Consider the following 24,258-nt stretch of genomic DNA (forward strand, 5'->3'; position numbering starts at 1 on the left):
CAACCCTCGTCTCGATTCCCCCCTCTACGTTAAAACATTTAGTCAAAACTTGACTAAATGTAAAAAGAGGGGCCATGTTACTCTTAAAAGGTTTTTCACGTTAAATGATATATTATATGGATGTCAGACAACGTGCTTTTTTGTGCGTTAATCGTTTGAATTTGTCAAAAATCGATTTGACAAAATATCCTTGTAAGTTGTTGGGTTTTTGTTTTTTTTTTTGTGGTTGTTTTTTTAAGAAACGAGATGGTTGATGGTTTTTCACGACCCTTCAACCTACTTGACTATGCAAGACCGCAAAATAAACGAGAACTCAAAACAAGTGTGATAGCACTCCTACTTTTAAAACATTCCAGAAAATACGTATCTTTCATTTACCTAGGCCGGAACTGCTTGCTTGACTGATTCCAGTGTTCCACTCAGCCATACAAATCAGAATATGTGAGAGGGCTGATCTCTATATTTTACTTGAGGAGTGTTCATTGTTGTGCCCAGGCGGTAGGCTACTTCTCGCTCATTTGACTGTTTTCACACCATTGAACATATCGGTAAATGATCATGATCGATTTTCTGTTATCATAGACGTATGTCATTGCCAATACAATGGACGTACTGTAGAAAACAAATTTAAGTCTCGGGCTTTATTTTTACTCAACGCATAAGAAATAGAACTGTTCAAAATATTTGCGTCTGTTTCTGGGTTTAAACGGCGGTTTAATCAATCATATAGTACAATGCATGATACGCATAATTATTCAGAATCAACAACAAGTGTGTCTGTCTCCCTCACTCACTCTCTCCCTCTGCACACACACACACACACACACACACACACACACACACACACACACACACACACACACACACACACACACACTCGCGCGCGCGCGCATCCCAAGACATGTAAAGGATAAACATTGCAAAAGATCCCCCACCTTTATCTATCAATATCACAAAAAGCTGCAATTCCTTTAAACAATTCTCGTTTCATTAAAACCGCATGTATGTACAAAGCTCTTCACACGTCGCAATAAAGAGACAGTGCACTAGCTTGATAGGTCTATCTCAACTTTGACGAATGGCTGTCATATAAACATCACAGATAAGTTTTGTTGTGGCTGGCCGCACGATTGTGTCGTTGCCCAGCGATAAGATTCAAAAGATGATGTGGGAACTTAACTTTCTTATCCGTTTTTGATTTATCATTCCTGGTCATGTTCGGTAAAATACTCAAGGGATATTTACTGCGCTGTACATTTGACACACCTGCTATAATGTTTTTGAAAATGCTCCCTTACTATGCTAATTACTTAAATGATATTTAATCAGCGAACAGTTTTCTTAGCCGCTCTAAAAACGGCAGTACCAGACATTATCTATTGGAGATGACATACCGTCTCGAAAGACTACCCAACATAGCCTTTTTGGTTTTGGATAATTGAACGCTCACATACTAATTCTAATACATTCCTCGTGTGTGGTGTCATCTATTCAAATCTAAACCCGAAGGCTATTTTGAATAATATGTACTCTGGCGAAAGAGTTTAAATTTCCCCACACTCAGGGGCAAACAGTACCGCAGTAGGACGGAAAAGAAAACAAAGACTGCTCGTGAAGAAATCATCCTCTCAAAAGATTACAGCCGTTTAAAATGTGAATAGCTGAGCGCTTAAAGTAAAACACTAATGTTACGGTATTCTGGAAGTGTGGTGACATAATTTATATAACTATAGCAACAAAGTTATTTAACTTTTGTTTTATATTTTAAGTTACACAATTGCGTCGGTGTTTCAACCCATGTAAAACCGGCAGTCTCTCTTCGTCCCCTACCTTTACCTGTATTTATCTGTAACGCAGAGACCGGCACGGTTGGCCTAGTGGTAAGGCGTCCGCCCCGTGATCGGGAGGTCGTGGGTTCGAACCCCGGCCGGGTCATACCTAAGACTTTAAAATTGGCCATCTGGTGGCTGCTCCGCCTGGCGTCTGGCATTATGGGGTTAGTGCTAGGACTGGTTGGTCCGGTGTCAGAATAATGTGACTGGGTGAGACATGAAGCCTGTGCTGCGACTTCTGTCTTGTGTGTGGCGCACGTTATATGTCAAAGCAGCACCGCCCTGATATGGCCTTTCGTGGTCGGCTGGGCGTTAAGCAAACAAACAAACAAACTGTAACGCAGTTTCAAATGGGTTACACTTGGATTAGTCTTTGAAAGCATTCCCTGAAACATTAAGATTCAAACCTACGTGTTATTTCGATGTGAGCTAGAACATTTCGGGGCAAGTTAGTGAGCTATGCACTTTTAATGGGACATTTCACAACGGTTTTATTTATATAGCTCAAAGAAATTAGTTTTTCATCTCTCTGTTTTGCCCACACAAAAAACATTGACTATCGTCTGCTAGTACTGTGACGGACATCTTTTGCTATCAACTAATGACAAAGACTGAGTGTTTAAGTGCTGTCTTAAGATGGTATCCAGCACGAGCAGCACACACACACACACACACACACACACACACACACACACACACACACACATACTGACACACACATATACACTGACACACACACACTGACACACACACAAACACACACACACCACAACCCCCACCCCCTCCTCACCCCCACACACACCCCTTCCCACCCCATCCAACCACCACACACACACACACACACACACGGACTCACCACTTGCTCTCCCGCCCTCCCCGCTTGGCCAGGGTGAAGATGGTCTCCAGCACGAGCAGCAGGTTGACCCCCAGCAGCATCCACAACCAGGTCCTGTCGGTCAGGGACACCACCAGCCACACGGCCAGCACGGAGTGTACCAGCAGGATGAGTCGCACCAGGATGGCCACGGCCACGCGGTACTTGCCCTGGAACGCCTTGCACAGATCCTTCCCGCCTTGCTCATACCTCTCGCTGCTGCTGTGCAGGCCGTCCGTGCTGCCCTCGTCCGCATCGCGCTGAGGGGCTGTCATGGTTGGTGGTGGACTGGTCCTTCGAGCCTACTCAGTATTTAATTGATTAGGCGAAGTCGATTTCGATCACGAAGTGTACTTCAAGCCTCAATTTAATTCGGCCAAGTCCACTAGTGCGAAGCCTGCTGCACGAAGCTTTGGCACTGAGTTTACGGTAAAAGGACTTTGTGAAGTCGATTTGAAGCCTCAATTTAATTCGGCCAAGTCCACTAGTGCGAAGCCTGCCTCACGAAGCTTTCGCACTGGGTTTACGGGGAAAAAAGACTTCGCGAAGTCGACTTCGGGTTCAATTAAAGGACAGCCTGTATGAGGCTTGCTGCACGAAGCTTTGGTGCGAATGTTTTGGGTAAAATGACTTCGGGCTCAACTTCAAGTTCAGCTTTGGGATGAATTAGGGACAGCCTTCCGGGTTGTGAGAATGAGGGTTTCAATTGTGGACGGTTGGTCCTCCTACGTAAAACAGGCTGGAAGTCCACCAGAGCTGTGAAGTTGATGGTAACAAATGCACACTGGTGGTCCGTCAGAACTTACAGGGGTCTGGAGGCTGCCGCATATCTACGCTGTGACGAAACTGTGGTCACTGAAGGATTCCATCTTGCTGTGATATATTCATTCGTTGAAAGACATCGGAGATGTATTTTTGTCAATCAGTGGGCTCTGCAGTCACCAGATATAAACTCGCTCATCAGTACTTACAATTCCATCGCAATGAAACCGTCCATGTTACAACAGACTACTTCCCAGTAAACTCTTGTATTGTTTAGCCACCTAGCAGAGCCCACTCACTGCGTCTTGTCCTGTTCAGTACAGACACAAGTTCTTGCCGATTTTCAAAGTAGCTAAACTGCCGGACTGCCAAACAGGCAACCCTGAAGTTCTCGCGGCAAACTGGTTTTGTCCGAACAGTCAGCGGCACTCCATTGCAACTCGTAAATTACCACACTTGAGACCTTACACGGGACTATGAAGAAGAATGGTATCTTTTACACACAATGGCGACTCGCAGTGTTCAAAGTTACAGCGGACTTTTATTTTTTATTTTCACAGTCTTAAGTCACCACCTACACTGTGACGTTCGGGCCAACCGGAAAATCCAAAAAGATGTTGGCAAGCAGACTTATGTATAATGTGTGACTTGACGGAAATGATAAACGATTGTATTTTCGGGAGATTAAAATAAAAACACGGAAGTTGACCATCCGTCCCAAAAAATTAAAGTGTGACTGTTTTTTGCCCTGACTAATACATGTCTATCGATAATATGTTACATGTCCTATGTGTGTTGCGTTTTAGAGAAATTTATGCAAAGCTTAGCTTCAACGTGTGACAAACATGTTCAGCGAAACTCACATTGTTCAGACTTTTTTTCAAAGTTTTACAATGGATATCTGAGGAAATAAGTTAAGGGATGATTTCCGACTAGAGCACCTCCTCGTATGATAAACGCACATGATGCACAGATCGATGATTCAAGTTGTAGGCGCAGATTGCAATTTCCAAGGCCTGATTAATTTCTTTTTTTTCCGTCCTCTGTTTCTTTCTTCTCCACTTTCTTTCGTTTGTTTTCTTTTTTCTTTTTAGTTTCTTTCTTTGTATATTATATACCACTCCTAGCTTAGTTTCTTTTCTTTCTTCTATAGTCTTTTTCTCGTTCTTTCTTGTATTGTTTCTTCAGTTTTTTTCTTTGTATATCACTCTTGTATATCACTCGTTTGTATATCACTCTTGTATATCACTCTTGTATATATATCACTCGTTTGTTGTCTTTTTTCTTTTTAGTTTCTTTCTTTGTATATTATATACCACTCCTAGCTTAGTTTCTTTTCTTTCTTCTATATAGTCTTTTTCTCTTTCTTTCGTTTTGTTTTTCTTTTCCTCTGCCCTGAGCTTCGTTTCGTCTTGCTTCTAGGCTACTTTCTTTCTCCGAGATGGGTTTTATTGTTCATAACTGGTGACCTGTCTCTGGCCTTCTTAACCGAAATTAGACAGAAGAAAAAAACACTCACGGTCCAATTACAACATCTACACACTTTTAAAATCACACCGTCTTTGTCAACTTGTTCTACCAACCGTGAGTCCTCAGACTGCCAGGCGAACTACCGCACTAGTAATCTGTTAGCCTCTCGGTCTGTCCAATGGTTCTCAGTCTGTGCCGGATGCGTAGCCTGGGAAATAATAAAAAAAATATTCTTTGCGCAGCGAGGCGTGACAAGTGTCGGTTTATCATGCTGTGGGGACACCACTCACACCTGGGCTGAGTCGTGGGCTGATATGATTCACGCGTCGCTGACTGCACAACTGGTTTCAAAATGCCTTTTCGCGGGTAAATTAGCCTTGCCTCGCGTAGTTTTGTTGCCAACGCAGAACATTGGTGACACACTGATGGGCATACCGGCTCAACGGCAAGCGTAGATGAAGTCGTTCAAGCGAAATCTTTTGAAGTGCTTGCTCTTCACTATTGTACCCCTTGCTGTATTCTGAGCGCCAGTCAGTGTCTGTTTCAGGGGGGAAATCCAGACAGTTTCAGTAGGTAGTAAACATTGCCAGCACATATTTATTTCAAAGACCGAGTGATACTTAACAGCATTTAGTAGAACAGAAATTCTCACCGCCTAATTACATATTTCCCACATTTCTTTTCGAGGTTCTATGGGCTCTATCTGAGATTCCGATGAAACAGTAAATTCTTCAGCTCACACCACATGCACGTAACTTGAAAATAATCAGCAGCAGAGTTCACACACTGCACCAAAGGGAAGTGATCAGCTGGCAGCAGGCAGAACAGACCGTAGAACAGCAACTTGTAGAGTCTTATAGAGCGGCGTATCCAGAAAGCCCTCATAAAGATAAATCACTTATTAGTTGCTCTCTGCAACCAGCATCCCAAGGGGGAACTGATTCACTTCGGTTTGCCCGCCAAAGTGAAGAGGGGGAATCTGGGAGGCAGGCGCGGGTGCCGCTTGTGTGTGAGTGTGTGTGTGAGTGTAAAAGGGCGACTGAGCCACCCCAGAAAGAATGACCCCGATGAAAATTGAAAAAACTTGCGGGGTAGGGAACACAGACGCACAATTTCAGTTGTAAGTGGCAAGCTGTTTTGTTTGTTTGTTTTTTTGTTTGTTTGTTTGTTTGTTTGCCGTTTGATTGATTGTTTGTTTGTTTGTTTATTTGCCTTTGTTCGTTTATGCAAATGTTTGTCAGTTGTTGGTGAATTTGACTTCACGGTTGTAAGACAAACATTTTGCACATGTGTAAACAAATTAAAACTCAAGGAAAGGCTAAATGATGCTGCGAGAGCGCGCGGCGCATGCACACGCATGCACACGCACACACACACACACCGGCACACACCGTGGGCACACACACACACACACACACCGTGGGCACACACACACACACACACGCACACACTACTCGTACACACAGACTGAAAAGCGACTCTTCCCACACAAACCGCTTTTTTGTATCCCCAGTTATCAAGTGCCTGTGGTACGGGTGCAGGAATGAAACCTGTTGCCCAAAGTGGCACACAAGTTGTCATGGTATCACTTGTCATGGTATCAGTTGTCCTTATGCCCTTCCTCCCACTGACTTAAATATGAATTCCTCACCACTCACCTGTCTTTTTCTACAACTGGCTTCCGCTAGTATTGTATTCCCGGTAAGGATTGTCGGCATCCTTTTTAAACGCAGTATAAGGTTCTCCATTGTAAAGATTAGTTTTGGGGGAGTAGGAAGGGGATGATGAAGTGAAACCGTTGTGATCAAGAAATCTTTGAAGTACAGCAAATACACATACATGTATGCTTTTTTGTATTCTTTTGTGATAAACTGAAAGGACAATAAACGAAATGTTCCAAATGACGTCCTGATGAATTAGAAACTGTGCTGAAAATTACATGTTCCACATCTTATGAAAGTGAAAACTTTCATTAAACGCTTCCCGACTGATTTTGTTGGACAATGTACAACAATGGTGTGTGTGTGTGTGCGTGTGTATGTGTGCGTGTGTGTGTGTGTGTTTGCGTGTGTGTGTGTGTGTTTGCGTGTGTGTGTGTACATCTTCGTGTGTGTGTGTGTATATATATTTCTGTGTATGTGTGTGTGTGTGTATCTATATTTATCCTACATACGTGAGAGAGACGCATATTTCTGTTCACACACACACACACACACACACACACACACACACACACACACACAATCACAATCACGAACGCACGTACACACACACACACACACACACACACACACACAAACACACACACACAGTTTAGTTCTTTTTCTGTCACATTTTCAAAATCAATGTTCCAGTAAACTCTGTGTGTGTGTGTGTGTGTGTGTGTGTGTGTGTGTGTGTGTGAGTGTGTGTGTGTGTGTGTGTGTGTGTGTGTGTGACGGTGAGTGTGTGTGTGTGTGTGTGTATGTGGGGGGGTGCGTGCGTGCGTGCGTGCGTATATGTGTGTGTGTGTGTTTGTGTGCGTGCGTGTGTGTTTGTCTGTCTGTCTGTCTGTCTTCCTATCTGTCTGTATGTCTGCCAGTGTTTGTGTGTGTCTGTGTGTGACGCTCGTGGGCTGACCCTCGGTATACTTTGTGACTGGATTGGTTTTGTACATTAAAGAACACTGTACACTGTTTACGGTACAGTGATCCTTGCTGACTAATATTCCATTTATTTTACGCACATGTACGTTTGCACTGTTTAGTTAAGAGCATTTACTTTGCGCACCCGCGTCGTGGTGTATAGAATGTTTAGGCCTACATTCATGTTGTTCGAAGTATCCTAACATCTGTCCGCGCAGTTGCTTCAGAGCACATACAATTTTTTCTCGATCTTTTGTCATTTGATCATCCTTCGTTTGCACGTACGTCGTTCGATCTTATGTGTGACACAACAGAAATGTTCTTCTTATGGTATTTCGTTGGCCTAGCAACTGGTGTACATGTCGTTCTCCTGAGAGTCAGCTATGAAATGTTAATACATTGATTCGTAAACACACATGTGTGCTACACATACATCAGTGCCAGTGGGCAGTTTGGGAACACGCGTGACTTTAAATGAACTTTAACAACACAACTTCTGTGAGTATGTGGGCGTGTGTGTGTGTGTGTGTGTGTGTGTGTGTGTGTGTGTGTGTGTGTGTGTGTCTGTCTGTCTGTCTGTCTGTCTGCGTGCGTGGTTGTGTGTCAGTCTGTCTGTCTCTAGGTTTTTATCGTTTATGATTCTAGAGAATGAATGAAGAAATTCTACCTGGAGCATCAGTATGTCTTAAATCTCAGATGCCGTCGCCGGTTTTACCAGTTTCCAACAGTTACGAACTGTAATTTAGACTGGTATACATTTCTCCCAAGTGCAGTCGTACCTGGCTTGATCAAGTATTGTACGTTGCCCTGGAAATCAAACACATACTCGCAGCCGGATGGGAAATGTTTCCGTGCTTGAAGTCGGAGTTGTTTGGCCAAGTGGCAAACAGGTAGTGCCAAGACATTTTACGTTCGTTCCCTTACAGCTGGAGCGGAAGGTGGCACAAGTTCTGGCGGTGCAAAACAATCAAAGACCAGAGACTACTGGCGGTTGTGCTCTGGAGACCGTCGGGGCACGTGTGTTTTTTGTGTGTTTTTCCCCCACTGAGAGTCACAGAGATGTCGTGTGTGTGTGTGTGTGTGTGTGCAGGGCCGGATCTGGGGGGGGGGGGGTCCTGGGTTCCGGACCCCCCCCCCCCCACCCTGGCCGGCCATCCGATGTACCTCTCAGAGAAAAGAAAAAAATATGTGGACTTTTCAAGTTAAGCTCTTCCCCCGACTCTCTTAGTTTATTGGTCTTCTAAAACTATTTCAAATTATGAACAACATCAAGTCGACAACGGCCTGCCCTCCCCGTTATAAGTCCATCATCATAGGCCACAAGTCAAGTCACACGCTACACTATCACTAGTATTAATAGTATCAGAGAACCGATTGCAACAAGATATCATCTGCGCTATCGGGGAACCGATGTTTCGGAAAGGGACTATATTGCACACTGTGAGATCATTGAGTGCTCGCCCCTATACCTTTCCCACTTCCGCGTGTGTTTGAGACAGATTGAACACCATCTTGAACACACGGCCAGTACCGTGTAACTGGCCTTGATACGGAACGATCCAAGGGAGGCAATCTCAGTCATCTGAAAGAGGGAAATCCAAACGCAATCCGCTTTGTTCGATTATATGGGCTTGGACGATAGAGAGAAAAATAAGAAAAGCAAAAGCTGGAGTCCAGTCTGGACGAAACTGCTATCAAGAACGCAGAATTGATTTTTTTCTGAGGTTTTTTTTTGCCGTAAGCGCCGTGTCGAGCTAAAACTGAAGTTGCGGCACAATTTCGCTTCTCGCACATCTGATGCTTGTTGACATGCATCAACGAAGGGGCCTCACTCTGGAAGAGTTTCCTGCTCCGATAAACATGGCGCTTACGGCAACAACAAAAAACTCAGAAAAAATCAATTCTGCGTTCTTGATAGCAGTTTCGTCCAGACTAGACTCCAGCTTTTGCTTTTCTTATTTTTCTCTATCGTCCAAGCCCATAAAATCGAACAAAGCGGATTGCGTTTGGATTTCCCTCTTTCAGATGACTGAGATTGCCGGCCCCCTTGGATCGTTCCGTATCAAGGCCAGTTACACGGTACTGGCCCTGTGTTCAAGATGATTGAACACGTGTTGCACTGCAGTCATTGTTCACCATACAACATCTCTCATACCACTTTTCCTTTGTATTTCAGATGTTGTAATCATTGCTTGTTTGCTTGAATTAAAGTATTCAAAGTAAAGAGTCCTGTCAGACTAGGCATATACGATGTCTTTGGGATTATTCCACTGAACCACTATGGTAAATGTAATATCTGAAGTATTTTGTTACTGTTGAAAATGTGTAATTTTGATTCCCAGTTGCAAGGAAAGACCAAAAATTGACCTCACAAATGCAAAATTTTATCGGCTTCTGGGAGGCGTTTCCCCCCCAGACCGTGCCCCCAGCGCCGGGGACGTTGCCCGGCCTGCCGCACCCGGCCGGCCGGCCACCGGGGGCCTCAGCGGCCGGCCAGGACCCCTGCCTTCAGTGGAATCCCCCCCCCCCCCCTCAAACGAACTTGGTCCGGCCCTATATGTGTGTGTGTGTGTGTGTGTGTGTGTGTGTGTGTGTGTGTGTGTGTGTGTGTGTGTGTGACGGTGTGTGTGTGTGTTGTGTGTGTGTGTGTGTGTGTGTGCCGGTGCGTCAGTGTGTGTGTGTGTGTGCCGGTCCGTCAGTGTGTGTGTGTGTGTCAGTGTGTGCCGGTGCGTGTGTGTGTGTGTGTGTGTGTGCGTGCGTGCGTGTGTGTGTGTGTGTGTGTGTGTGTACGTGCGTGTGCGTGCGTGCGTGCGTGTGAGAAAGGGGGTTTCGGGGAAGGGGTGGGGGGGGGGGCGGATTAATTCATAAGTTTCCGTCCTGTTTCTGTCAAGTTGCATTATCATTTCGAGAACAAAATCAACAATAGGCCCATACTTTCAATGCTAGGTTAAATGTTAAATTGAAATGTACTCGCGTGAGCTCTGTATCCACATGTAAAATTAGTGTCATTTTCACATATGAGCGTTCATAGTGGACCGGGTCTGAAGAGAATTAGATGCCAGTTGTATCCACATAAGAGTTACAATCAAAACTGAGCGCTTCAGGTCTGAGTCAACGGTTGAGAACAGATTAGATCATGCCCACAGCTTAATCATCACGAGGTCACGTTGATCATCAGTCAAAGGCAAAATACCACAGCGGTAATCTTAGTTCGATACACACAAAATACCACAGCGGTAATCTTAGTTCGATACACACAAAATACCACAGCGGTAATCTTAGTTCGATACACACAAAATACCAAATACAATATAAAACCCCATACGGATAACCACTGAGTTGAATATTCCTTTCCCTGTATTTTAAAATCAAAACCAGTAAAACACTGGACCGTTCCGGTTAACACGAACAGTTGACACTCAAAACACCAACGCAGACCTGAGACTCGGACATGTTCAAAGTTTCTACAGCACAAACACAGCAAGCGTTCCCCATACGCGGCAACATGGCCTCCTAGCTCGATGTGAAGGAAACCTAAGACTTTAAAATTGGCAATCTAGTGGCTGCTCCGCCTGGCGTCTGGCATTATGGGGTTAGTGCTAGGACTGGTTGGTCCTGTGCCAGAATAATGTGACTGGGTGAGACATGAAGCCTGTACTGCGACTTCTGTCTTGTGTGCGGCGCACGTTAGATGTCTTCGTGGTCGGCTGGGCGTTAAGCAAACAAACAAACAAACAAACAAACAAACAAACAAACAAACGATCTACAGCCTGGCTGTTATGCGGAGAGTGAATTTTTTTTTCTTTTTTTTTTTTTTTTTTTGCGGTCCAATCCATCAATCTGAGAAATGTATTCAGGAAGAAGGTCCCACGCTACAGAATACAGAACATTTGTTTTGCCCAAGGTTGGGAAATTGCCCTGATATTTCGGTTGAAGAAGACATCCACTCCAATAAGCGAGAACACATATATCACACTCTGCAGAGAAAACAGCCCGGCTGTTGATGTTCGGTACATGTTAGGCCAAATGGAAGGATGCTCTTAGCCCACGTGAGTGCACGGACGGATCTGTCATGATTTGCAAGATGGTTTTATACAGTAGAAAAGGTATCTTTAAACCCAATCCTAGGCAAAAAGCGACATCGCTTGGGCTGTTCCCAAAAGTAACCAAAAGGCTTGAGAAACAAAAGAACTTCGTTTCTGAAGATGCCACTTTCTTCAATTGACAGAGAGAGAGAGAGAGAGAGAGAGAGAGAGAGAGACAGACAGACAGACAGACAGACAGACAGACAGACAGACAGACAGACAGACAGACAGACAGACAGACAGAGGGGGGTGGGGGGTTGAACACCAATCGGGTGAAACGTCAAACATTCTACCAAAGCAACAGCGCAGCAGTTATCAGTGTTTGGGTGTAAAGGTTAATATGTTCTGATATCTTTATAAATTCAAAATGCACATCGTTCACATGTTCATAATACCCCAGCAAATCTCAGGCAATCTAACCCCGAAAGTTCTCTACCAAAGAAAAACAATATAAAAAAACCGTGGACTTTTGGGGGAAATGCTCAGTTATACTTTTCCAGCACTACTGAACTGACACGCACCAATCATGAGCAAAGAAACTGATTGAAAAGACAGTCAAGTGTTTTCAAAGATTAGAACTACACAAATAACGTGAAACGTTTTTCACAAACAATGGTAGCAGTGCAGAAAAGACGCGAAAACCTGAGCAGTAAATGATAGAATCACAAACATCTTTCAACAAAAACAAGCAACCCACTAACAACGAATAGTACCATTCAATACCGTCCGTGAGTGCATGTCCGTCCGTCCGTCCGTCCGTCCGTCTGTCTGGCTGGCTGGCTGGCTGGCTGGCTGGCCGTCTGTCTGTCTGTGCAGGTGACTGTCGGTCTGTCTGCCTGTCTATTCATCCATATGTCTATCTTTCTGTTTATATGTCTAGGGTCTCGTATTTGCAATGTTAATATTATGCACGCCTAAATCCTGGAAATTAATGCTGCAGAAGAAAAAAGATTCTTGTTAAAAACATAAAAACTCACCAACGGCAAATGAACAAAAACAAGCAAACAAAAAAATTATATATACAAAAATAGCAAAACAAGACAAAATAACATAGGCTTCTTAAAAGAGCATCTTTTTAACTTGGACACACACACCATCAAATCAACATCGTGGCTGTCTCCTGTGCAGCTTTTTTACAAAATTAATGGCGTAGAGTGCTACAGGTGTCCGTTACAAAATCATCACAGAAAAAAATCCCACTCTCCACATGCATAAAAACAACCGTGCTGTACATTTTTTTTTTATGAGTCTAAGCGAAAGAATTATCTTGTCCCAGTGAACCACAAGCACATGATCTTACAAGCCCCCAACCACCATTACCTTCAGTCGACGCACGGTAATACATTTGCCCTTTTAGACGGGAGGGTATCCTGGACTTGAAATAGAATATGGGATTGTGGGACAACTGTTCGAAGGCACTTACGCCCTAAATTCAATTTTCAATACACGACTTAAACCCTTTGGAATGAATGAAAATGGATAAAATACAAGAATAACGAGCTGAAAATTGAGAAAAAAAAGTTACAAAAATGTTTGCCAGTTACGCGATTCCAAAGTTGAACTTCAAACATGCATTACATGTGAGTTCTCGAGCATGTGTCGACTCGTCAGTTTCTGAGTTTTTCCGTTCGTATTTGTGTATTGTACGTTCCCGTTACCTTCGTATAATTTTGGAAAGCAATCTCAAGTAGCGTTAAATTAAAGTATTACTGACATTATGTTGTACTTTGGCTCCGAAGTGCATTGGCCAATTGCCGAAAGGCGCTGACGTCATTGCATGAAAGGATTTTCCTACCCTAAATTCCCTACGGAGTTTGAGACTTGGAAGCCTGGGGAGACATGTTGTTGTTTGCATGATCGTTTGCACGGGAAGGGAGATTTTTTTATCACACACTGATTGGACATTTACACACCATCGCCATTTAAGCTTAGATGATGTTTGATGAAAACGTTCATCGTTGTTACACGAGATGACGTCATCGATAGGTCCCGTCCTGTAAACAGCCATCACAACCAGATGATTCAATCACAAACCGGTCCACCAGAATTTGATGACACTGCTTTCAAGTTTGCTACTGACGAGCAGGCTTTCAGTCCAGAACTCCTCTCAGTTCGCCGAGTACTTCTTCTCCAGGCACCTCCTCCGATGATTATGATTGATTGCATAAGAAGATGAGAAATTAGTAAACGTAAGGTGATGAGTTGTTACTGAATGTTCGGTGACAAAATGACAAGCGGACTTTCAATAGTTGAGCGGTATATATATATCCTTTCCCTTTTGAACTGAACGTCTTGGTAACGCCAGACACACCTTCAGTTTCTCATCACCATCCTTTGCCTTTTTAAGCCAACATACTCGTGTGGACTCACTGGTCCTTGCTCCTTCTGCTCCCTGGCGTGGATAACGTGTCGTTGTCGTCGTTGTCGTCGTCCTCGCCCATGTGCACGCAGATGACCATGAGGCGGTACAGGACGAGACAGACGACCAGCAGGTTCTTGCAGATGTAGAAGATGATGGAGTAGGTGATGAGGTTGTGCTTGGTGACGGTGTAGATCCGCACCGCACCGTACGGACCGTCCTGGGTCATGACACTGAAGATCAAGCTCCAGATCTCCGTGGTGAAGATGACCTCCAGCAGCCCCGCACTCTGCTTGCGCCTCTGCTTGGTCTCCTCCGACTGGTTGTCGTGGATTACGGCCACCTGTTGGTTTAAACGAAAAGTCGTTTCTGAATCTAGTTTATACGCTCGTTAGAGGACCAAACCACAAAGAGGAGTACACAACAGGGGAAATTAACTGCTCGTGAAAACGATCTATTTAAATAGATTACAATTAGAGTACTAGTCGTGATCATAATATGTAGATGGAGGGAAAGGGTTATTTCTGTTCAAAGTGTTTTGTAAATAAACATTGAATCGCAGTGCTTCGTTTTTCAGACAGTGGAAACCTTTTTGCCCGTGCAAGATTTGTGGACTTTTAACGAGCAGGCTAAATTCCATACTTCGTTCAACGTGATTCCAAGAATTTAATTAGTGTTCGTTCATGGATGACGACTCCGTTTTTCACCTCTGGCAATCAGACATTTCTCGTGTAAGATTTGGCAAAATCTACGTACATCCATAACTTCAGTTTTGGTTGAATGTGTTTACAAGAACTTGGTCATCTTCCTGGAGGTTGACAGCTCCACCACACCACCCCCCCCTCCCCTCACCCATCCCCATCCTCATGCTACCCCTTGCCAACCCCCCCCCAAAAAAAACAAAAAAATAATAATAATTAAAAAAAATAATAATAAAAATAAAAGACAGACAGACGAGCGACCTGTTGCGGACTCTTGGTGGCGGTGAGCACGAAGAGAAACTGGGCGAAGCTGACGGACCAAACGGCCATGATGACGTAGGTCAGGATGGGGTCGGAGCGGACTGCAGGCTCGTCGAACAGCTCGAAGAGGCCCATGTTGTCCGAGGCGATGCCGAGGAAGACGAAGAGGAGCTGGGAGAGCTCGTGGCGCGAGATGTCCCCGCGGGGCAGCAGCCAGCGACACAGCACCAGCAGGAACAGCAGGGTCTGCTCCACCACTGACACCCACAGCTCTGGTTCCAGCTTGATCGGCACCGTCAGCTGAAAGGAAATACCCATGGATGTTGCTAGAACTTTTTGACCACCAAAATGTTTGTTTTTTTTAAAAACAAAAAAACTAAAAAAACTTTTTGACAGGATACAGAATGTAGATCATATAGAATGTATGATTATCCAATGTTGGAAGTTCGTCCTTATGTTGCGGTTTAAAAGGGTATCCAAATTTGCCAAAATGACCATACAAGTTTGGGGATATAGCTCAGTTGGTAGCGCGCTGGATTTGTATTCAGTTGGCCGCTGTCAGCGTGAGTTCGATCCCAGGTTCGGCGGAAATTTATTTCAGAGTAAAATTTGTGTGCAGACTCTCTTCGGTGTCCGAACTCCCCCCCGTGTACACTACATTGGGTGTGCACGTTAAAGATCCCACGATTGACAAAAGGGTCTTTCCTGGCAAAAATTGCTTAGGCACAGTTAATAATTGTCTACCTATACCCGTGTGACTTGGAATAATAGGCCGTGAAAGGTAAATATGCGCCGAAATGGCTGCAATTACTGGCCGTATAAAATTTCATCTCACACAGCATCACTGCAGAGCGCCTAGAACTGTACCCACGGAATATGCGCGATATAAGCCTCATTGATTGATTGAGTTCTCGTCAGTCCCTGCATGGCATAACCACAACATTCGTGAACAGTTTTGGCAACTCTGACGAACTGGTGGCTCAATTGTTGGCAACTCTGACGAACTGGTGGCTCAATTGTTGGCAACTCTGACGAACTGGTGGCTCAATTGTTGGCAATTTGAAGTAAGTTTCATTAATTTGCCGACTGCCGACGCCCAAACGGTGACGTCTTTGAAACCGTTCGAAAACAGGTGTAATGTGTGTGATGAAAAGCATGATAAACTATACATGTAAGTAACTACTGAATCATCCCCGGACACATATGCAGACAAGCGCGGGCAGACACACAAAAAGATACACTTACAAATACACGCATTCACAGACAGACATACAGACACACACACACACACACACACTCTCTCTCTCTCTCTCTCTCTCTCTCTCTCTCTCTCTCTCTCTTTCTCTCTATTGCTTTCAAAGTTCACAGCAAAGTCATTCTTTTTATTTGTCTTCTTGGAATTAATAGCACGTATTGAAAGTGTTGTGGAACCTTGTGCATACCGTCCAAGTATCTGCCTAAAATGTTTATCAGAAATTCCGGATTTTACGATAATACTCCCTTTACCCGTCATATTCGACACGAATTATTTCTCAAAAATGCTGTGCAACTTACCCCGCTCACTTCAGCTAAGCCAGTCGTGTTTGTGGTTGTAGAATTATTCATGACATCAGTGAAGCGCTGCAGACGGTACAGCTCGATCAGCCACACAGGGGGCAACACTGTAACCAGGTAGGCCAGGAAACACGGACAGAACCTGGCACGGTCACATACAGGCAAGATGAGAATTTTTTAATTTGTTTCAAAGTTCAAGTTTTACGCCCCCACTGCAATGCCATTAGCACGTGAGACGGGGGAACCCGGCTTTGTGTTAAAAAAAAGAAAGGGGAAATAATTTCCAAAAAAATGATAAAAATAAAAATGTAAAATGGACACAACAGGCAAGACGCAACCGCCGTGAGATTATTTTATTCAGTAATTGACACGGTGGCACATGTGAACGAATACCAAATAAATGTTTGACTGGGTATAACGTGTTTAGCGTATCACGCGTTTGGAGGCCTGCGAGGACGTTTGGAATTAGTTTTGCCTTGTGTAGTGTTGCAAAGGTGTTATGTACGCCAATAAGACGACACAGCTAAAAGTCAGAGAGTTTGATACGAATCAAATAATTGTTTCCTCAAGGGAAATTAACAAGAGGAAAGGTTCGCAAAATAAAACGATTAAAAGAATTAACAAGAAGTCGCAAAAAAAGCCTTATTGGGCCGAAGTTGATCTTGAAGCAGTATTGGACAATGAGGTAAAACATGAAACAAAATGTTTTTTCTTGATTCTTCGGGAAGGTTAAGTTTTGTGAACACACACACACACACACACACACACACACACACACACACACACACACACACGCACGCACGCACGCACAGAATTACGCACCTACACACACACGCACGCACGCAAGCACACACACACACACACACACACACACACACACACACACACACACACACACACACACGACGTTTGCCATTCCATGGACCCACGTTTTACAAACTGGAGTCACAAATCTCAACATGGACTTCTTGCCGAAAGAAGCGACTCACCACTTGCTCTCGCGGCCTTTCCTCTTGACCACCGTGTAGTAGGTCTCGGCGAGCAGGAGGACGTTGATGGCGATGAGCGCCCAGAGGTTGTTGTCCTTCTTGAGAGTGACCACCAGCCACACGGCCACCAGCGCGTGGACAAGCAGCAAGCTGCGCACGAGCAAGGCCACTATGACGTGGTAGGTGGTCAAGAAGGCCGCGCACAGGGAATCACCATCCTCCACTTCGACAGCCAAGGCGGAGTGACCACCACCTCCATTGTCGCCGCTTTTGTTGCTGGTGGGGGTGGTGGAGGGGGTGGCCAGGCTGTCTTCTGTTGCTCCATACTGTTTGCTCATTGTTGTGGTGGTGGTGGTGATGGCGGTGGTGGTTGTGGTAGTTGTAGTGGTGGTGATTTAGTTCCGCGCTGTCTTTCAGGACCTTCTGTCAGGTTTTGGGTTTCTGTGAGCAAGACGTTGAGTGAGTACTGATGATTTCAATAAAGTGGTGACTTCTAGGTAAGAGTTAGCAGTCTTGTTGCGGATGACTTGAATGGGCAACCTATTCCGATCTGCGGTTTGATAGGCACTGTTTGTTCAGGAGCTGCATGAACATAATAACCTGTCATATTGCGTGCCATGGAAGAGGATGTCTGAACTCGTCTATGACACCATGCGACGTGCTGTATGCAAAATTGAATCCTACATGTGTATGTAATCTGAATAACCGGATGTCTTTTGATGGAGACAAATATTGCATGAATAGGAACTCTTTTGGAATTACTAATTCGGCTGGTTGTTCCATCTACAAACTGCTGTCTGTTTGCAAAAACACATAAACAAAACAAACAAGTCGCGTGAAGCGATATAAAAACATTTAGTCAAGCTGTTGGCATCAAAAAACAGATTAACACCCAAAATCAGTATTCGCCGAGACTATATTCAGATAGCCTCGACTAACCACACCCAAAGACTGAGACGGGTCACGCTCTTCTCCGCGGAGCGTGCGAACGTAGTCATTACTTAACCTATTTTCTGACATAATGAGCACATTTTTAGAGTAAACATGACATATGCATACATTTTTGAATTCAGGAGAAATTGAGAAATACGATGCAATCATTTCTAAATCTGTTGGTGAAAAATTGATAATAATGACAACTTTAATTAGCAAACTCATGAACTCTATTTTACGCTGCCGAGCTGAAATTCAATGCCATAGCCCGGACTTTGTTGAAGATTGCTTAGCCAAAATGTTAATCAATTTAATTGAAAAATGAGGGCGTGACAGTGCTGCCTGAACTTTCACAAAAAGCCGGATATGACGTCATCAAAGACATTTATTGAAAATATGAAAAAAAAATATCTGGGGTTATCATATCCAGGAACTCTCATGTGAAGTTTTATGAAGATCGGTCTCGTAGTTTTCTCTGAATCACTCTACACACACACACACACACACACACACACACACACACACACACACACACACACAAACACACACACATACACACATACATACATACACACACACATACACCACCACCCTCGTCTCGATTCTCCGTATATGTTAAAACATTTAGTTAAACCTTGACTAAATGTAACAAAACGGAAAGAAAATACCAAGAACTGAGACTGGTCGTAATTGGATGTTCCGTAATATACCGTTCGCTCCTCGATGTTATAGGTATTATTCTCCTTAACTAACGAACAAAAACGACATACCAAAAAATAATAATTAAGTGTCCTCCAGATGAACCTCGTTAACATTACCTGCTATTCAGACTTGGTCGTGTGACAGACGTTTTCTTCCACACGAGATTACGTTGATTGTCTAACGAAGCCGTCAGGCTGAGTTAGACATCAGCTAATCGAGTGTGGAAGAAAACTCTGTCACACGACCAAGTCGGAATAGCATTTATGTCTCACAGCTTCAACAGAGGAGAGAACAAACACGTTTTGCGTACTCAGGCTTGATAGTATGGCATTCCATTTGTCAAATAATTATTTGTATACTTTTTCATGGTTTTTTCACCAGTTTTAGCTAAATAATCATTATTTAGAAGCTCATGTGCTAAATAAGTAATTGTTTATAAACAATGTAAAACAATTCTAAATAAAAAAAAATTTACGTAAACCATTCATTATTTACCTAAACAATTCATTGTTTACGTAAATAATTCATTGTTTACGTAAATAATGATTTATTTAGCAACATTGCTGATTGTTTACAAACAATGTAAAATACGTCTAAATAATATATTGTTTAGTTATATTACATTGTTTATAAACAATCAGCAATGTTGCTAAATAAATCATTATTTACGTAAACAATGAATTATTTACGTAAACAATGAATTGTTTAGCCAACACATTTTCCATTATTTAGGGGTTTCTAGGATTCGCTTCTGAACTAAGTTTTATGTCTTTCAGTGATTACTATAATTGAATACAAGATACCTTGTATTGAATTATAGTATATACACAAAGGAAAAAAATGAAGCTTAGAAGTCAATTCTTGATTCCCCTAAATAATGAAAACTGCTTTCCCTAAACAATGAATTGTTTAGGGAAAGCAGTTTTCATTATTTAGCGAATCTGCTAAATAATGCATTATATAGGTAAACAATGATTTATTTAGCAACTGCTCACTTTATCCACCCAAAAAATATTATTTTGTGAAATAAGTGATTATTTGTGTAAACAATACATTATTTACGTAAACAATGAATTATTTACGTAAACAATAAATTATTTACGTAAACAATGAATTGTTTAGGTAAACAATGAATGGTTTACGTAAACAAAAAATTATTTAGAATTTTTTTACATTGTTTATAAACAATTACTTATTTAGCACATGAGCTTCTAAATAATGATTATTTAGCTAAAACTGGTGAAAAAAACATGAAAAAGTATCCAAATAATTATTTGACAAACGGAATGCCATATGATAAACCTAAACACATGAGCAGCCATTGTGGAGAGATCTACTTTTTGACGAAAGTGACCGAACAACTATGAATGACGTCTCGGTATATGTGAATGACGTCACAGTCATCGTCACAGTCTGTATCTTTTGAAGCATCGCAATCTTCATGACGTCTTTCTGTGTCTGCATCCGCGAAATGTTTGTTCTTTCCGGGATCTTTGTCATCTATGTTCATAACTCTGTCCTTCTAGATTCAGACTAACAAGCCTCGTGAGCGAGCCACTTTCCAAGGGCAGCTAAATTCGCGTATGGAAACAGTTCTGTCGTCTGGGATGCCGTTTTCAGTATTCTCAGCGTTGAAGAATTTGTAAAGAGAGGAAACGATAACAGCAGGAGAAATAAAAGTCGTGTGTGCATTTTGGGGCTTTTGGAGGGACGATTTCGAGCTTGAATCCGTTCTTGCACATGCTCCAATGCGTGTAACATACAATATTGCACACGTTTGCTTTAGTAGTGGCAAAGAAGGAAAGCGTGTGACATAAGTGTGTGCACAAGGACTGTTAGGCACTAACATTAAGTTGGTTAAAACAGTGGTGTTATCAATCATCCGTTGACACAATATTAAAGTTACACGATCGATAACATTATTCAGAAATAGAGATTTACACGAGTTGTTTTTTTAAATATTGAACTGCGAGCGAAAGCGAGCTGTTCACTATTTGAAAAAGCAACGAGTGTAAATCTGGTACGACACAGCAAGCCATGTAGTATTCTGTTTATCCTACATACTGTACTTACGTGTATTTTACTGAAAATGTCTTGCAGACGAGGCAGCTAAATTGAAGACGCTTGTTTTGGAACCTCGATCTCTTCTAAAGCCTCGTGCAATCTATTACGTCAAAGCAAAGAAACGTCACTCTGAAAGTGTGGCGTGACGTGTTAGTTCTAAAGATTCATCGAGGGTAATTAGCGAGCGCAATTTTTGTTTCTATAATGACGTTTGTCTCGGTGACTTTGGCATCATAAGCAGTGGAAAAACAGGTTCCTGCCAGACTTGCTTGACATGACCTCATTTACATGATATACACACGTGTGATTTGAACGATTATTATCTCACGGGTGTCTCTCTCACGTATGTAGGATAATAAACATAAAAAAAACTCTAAGCTTGTAATGGTGACCCTATAGTACATACATTTGATAATTTTGGGTGGCGATATTTTTTCACATAACGCGTTTTACCAATAAACTAGGCAAATGAACAAATTGTAACTAATAGATTGTCCAACAATCGTATACATTCGTCCCAACACAAATAGACTAATTCTGTACCTTCTGGAGCGATTGAAAACAGTTCAACAACGGCTGGGAAAGTTATCATAAACCTCACAGTTCGGAAGCCTTCGGGGCTTTAAATGTCCAAGTAATGTAACGGATAAAGAACTTGCCCGGCTTGTCTTCCCAACCACTGATTCTTAAAAATAAGGAATCAAGCTCATAAAAAAAATGTTATATTGGTCGCTTCAATAAGTCTTCCTATTAACAGTTAAAGAGATTCACATTTTCCAGTTTTCATAATTGTTTTACCCACAAAGCAAAATTTGTATCCCTTTAACTGTTTTTCCTAGAGAAAATCGTTTCGAACTAAACATCTATCAGAATGTCTAAAACAATTCTGCAAAAGTTCAATCATTCTGATGAATAGTGTTGAAATTATCTTGTCATCCGTGAACTAACATGTTTCGATTTAACGCTTTGCTTATTTTTCATTTAATGATTTTTGTTAAAGTCAATCTAAGAGCAATTTTGTTTTTGATCATATACTATTACTCTACATACATTGAAGCAAAAGCACACCAAACAGTTCTGTTTCATGAATGCTGGGGTCAAATGACTTGGATAAAAAAAAACACCGGTGTATTTGAAGGTAGCTCCTGCCCTTAAACGGAGAAAAACAGAACATAAAATCTGTTCAGACAAATATAAAGCAGAAACAGACTCAGAAGAAGGTTCACAAATGAAGGTTTCAATTCAGTTGGTTTTTTTAAACAATAAGGTAAACTCGAAAATGAACGTAGTTGTCAATGTTTAACAATCAAGACATCATTGTTCTCAATACTTACCTAAACATCCACGTCAACTCAGATATTCTCGGGCAAATAAGCAAAATGTTGTGTACATGCATAAAAAGCAGTCAGCGTGGGCAGACTGCATGGGCTGGGCCCACCAGATGTTGTGAGCACAAACACGATCAAATTTCAAAATAACTGCAGTGATTTGTAGACTTGGTCGTTTCGTCAGCATCACGCGGATACACAGGGCACGCGATAACTTCTCATCCGCTCGAACGGCATGTGCGGTTGTTATTAACCTGTTGCACGGGGGATAACCGGCTAAACACTGGTAAGCTGGTGAACACTGGTAAACACTCGATTCGGCCTTCATTTTCCCGTTTTACCACAAAGTTGTTGATTTCTGTCAAGATTAAAGGTGAGCTACTGCTTTTGCGATGACTAACTTTGTTTCGAAATGCATAATATGTTGAAGAAGGATTTGCGTTTTCCCGTATTTAAATTTCAAAACCAGAAATCGTGGCGACGGAGCCCCGGGAATGGCTGCTCGGTGGGTTTCAAAGGCAGACATGTGCTTGTTTTTACCAAAACAGCTCGTATTCAGCTTAGGTACGGGATTCTTAGTGACAAAGGAGTCATACTTGATGCAAAGGAGTGCTATTGTGGGGTTGGAATTATGTGTAAGAGAGTGCAGACGAGAGGCGGTCAAATATGCGAGATGATCGTACACCGGGTTGCCGACCGTCGCGAATGGGACAGCAGACGCATAATCCGGTTTTATGCATAATGTTCTAGACATTCGAACAGTTTCTCTCACCCTTCCTCTTTCTCTTTCCTTTCCTCACTCTCTGTCTCTCGCTCTCTATCTCTGTCTGTCTGTCTGTCTGTCTGTCTGTCTGTCTGTCTGTCTGTCTGTCTGTCTGCGTGTCTGTCTGTCCGTCCGTCTGTCTGTCACTCTCTCTCAGTCTCCCTCTCTCTCAGTCTCTCTCTCTCTCTCTCTCTCTCTCTCTCTCTCTCTCTCTCTCTCTCTCTCCCTCTCTCTTTCTCTCAGCCGCAGTGTCTCTCTGTTCCGTCACTGAATAGTCGATCGTTGCTCAAAACTAACCTTCAATATAATGTTGAATTGGAGTGGCTGTCATCCGTTAGCCAACCAGCACAGAACAATACTTTGAGGGGGAAAGGATACCATTAGCGGATTATTACTTTATTCAGTTATTCCCTGGAAAAACTGAAATGCTGCAGAAAAAACTTTTTTTCCGGGGAATAACTGAATAATGTCATCATCCGCCGAAGCATCGTTTTTTCGATAGCTAAACATTTAACTGCAGTAAAATTGAAATAAAGAATGCTGCGGTGAAACGGTGCGGTTGTATTACTGCAGAAAAACTTCTCACATTTTTTCGGCAGCATTTTGTACTTGCTCATTATAATATTGGAGCACGTGAGTTTCGCCTCTGTTGAGAGATGGACTCGTCCAAATTACCCAGAAAACACTGAGCGCCAAATGACTTCGTTGCCGGAAGTTTAAAGTTCAACAATGGCATTAGAGCAGCTACGTGCTGTCAACGACAGCAAACTTGACACACCTTTAGTCATAAACAAAATAGCGTTGACGTAAAAATCGCCTTGTTTTTAATTATTCCAGTATCAGGAATCAGGAATCAGGAATTTTACGCCGCTTGGAACCTTTTTAGGTTATTTGCGCGACGGGGGTGAGAGCGCACCGCCTATACGTTAAAAACAAACTAAGGACCTATCAATTTCT

General features: G+C 42.7%; 1 protein-coding gene across 1 annotated transcript; it reads right to left on the reverse strand.

Moving 5' to 3' along the window:
• Positions 1 to 11,965: 11,965 nt before the first annotated feature.
• Positions 11,966 to 22,742, reverse strand: LOC138959208 (transmembrane protein 26-like). Its single transcript, XM_070330606.1, has 5 exons — positions 22,545 to 22,742; positions 17,512 to 17,952; positions 16,523 to 16,664; positions 14,969 to 15,268; positions 11,966 to 14,349 (listed from the first exon to the last, which is right to left on the reverse strand). Exons 2-5 carry the CDS (start codon positions 17,847 to 17,849, stop codon positions 14,014 to 14,016), a joined length of 1,116 nt encoding a protein of 371 aa, XP_070186707.1. The 5' UTR covers positions 17,850 to 17,952; positions 22,545 to 22,742; the 3' UTR covers positions 11,966 to 14,013.
• Positions 22,743 to 24,258: the final 1,516 nt, after the last annotated feature.

This window comes from Littorina saxatilis, linkage group LG2 (genome assembly GCF_037325665.1).
Source record: "Littorina saxatilis isolate snail1 linkage group LG2, US_GU_Lsax_2.0, whole genome shotgun sequence".
NCBI lineage: Eukaryota > Metazoa > Mollusca > Gastropoda > Littorinimorpha > Littorinidae > Littorina > Littorina saxatilis.

Excerpts from the sequence above, each read along its gene's own strand:
- LOC138959208 (XM_070330606.1), bottom strand. The coding sequence starts at position 17,849 with ATGAGCAAACAGTATGGAGCAACAGAAGACAGCCTGGCCACCCCCTCC. Across the intron at positions 16,665-17,511 it reads AAAGGCCGCGAGAGCAAGTG|GTTCTGTCCGTGTTTCCTGG; the intron begins GTGAGTCGCTTC and ends TGACCGTGCCAG. Across the intron at positions 14,350-14,968 it reads CCACCAAGAGTCCGCAACAG|GTGGCCGTAATCCACGACAA; the intron begins GTCGCTCGTCTG and ends TTAAACCAACAG.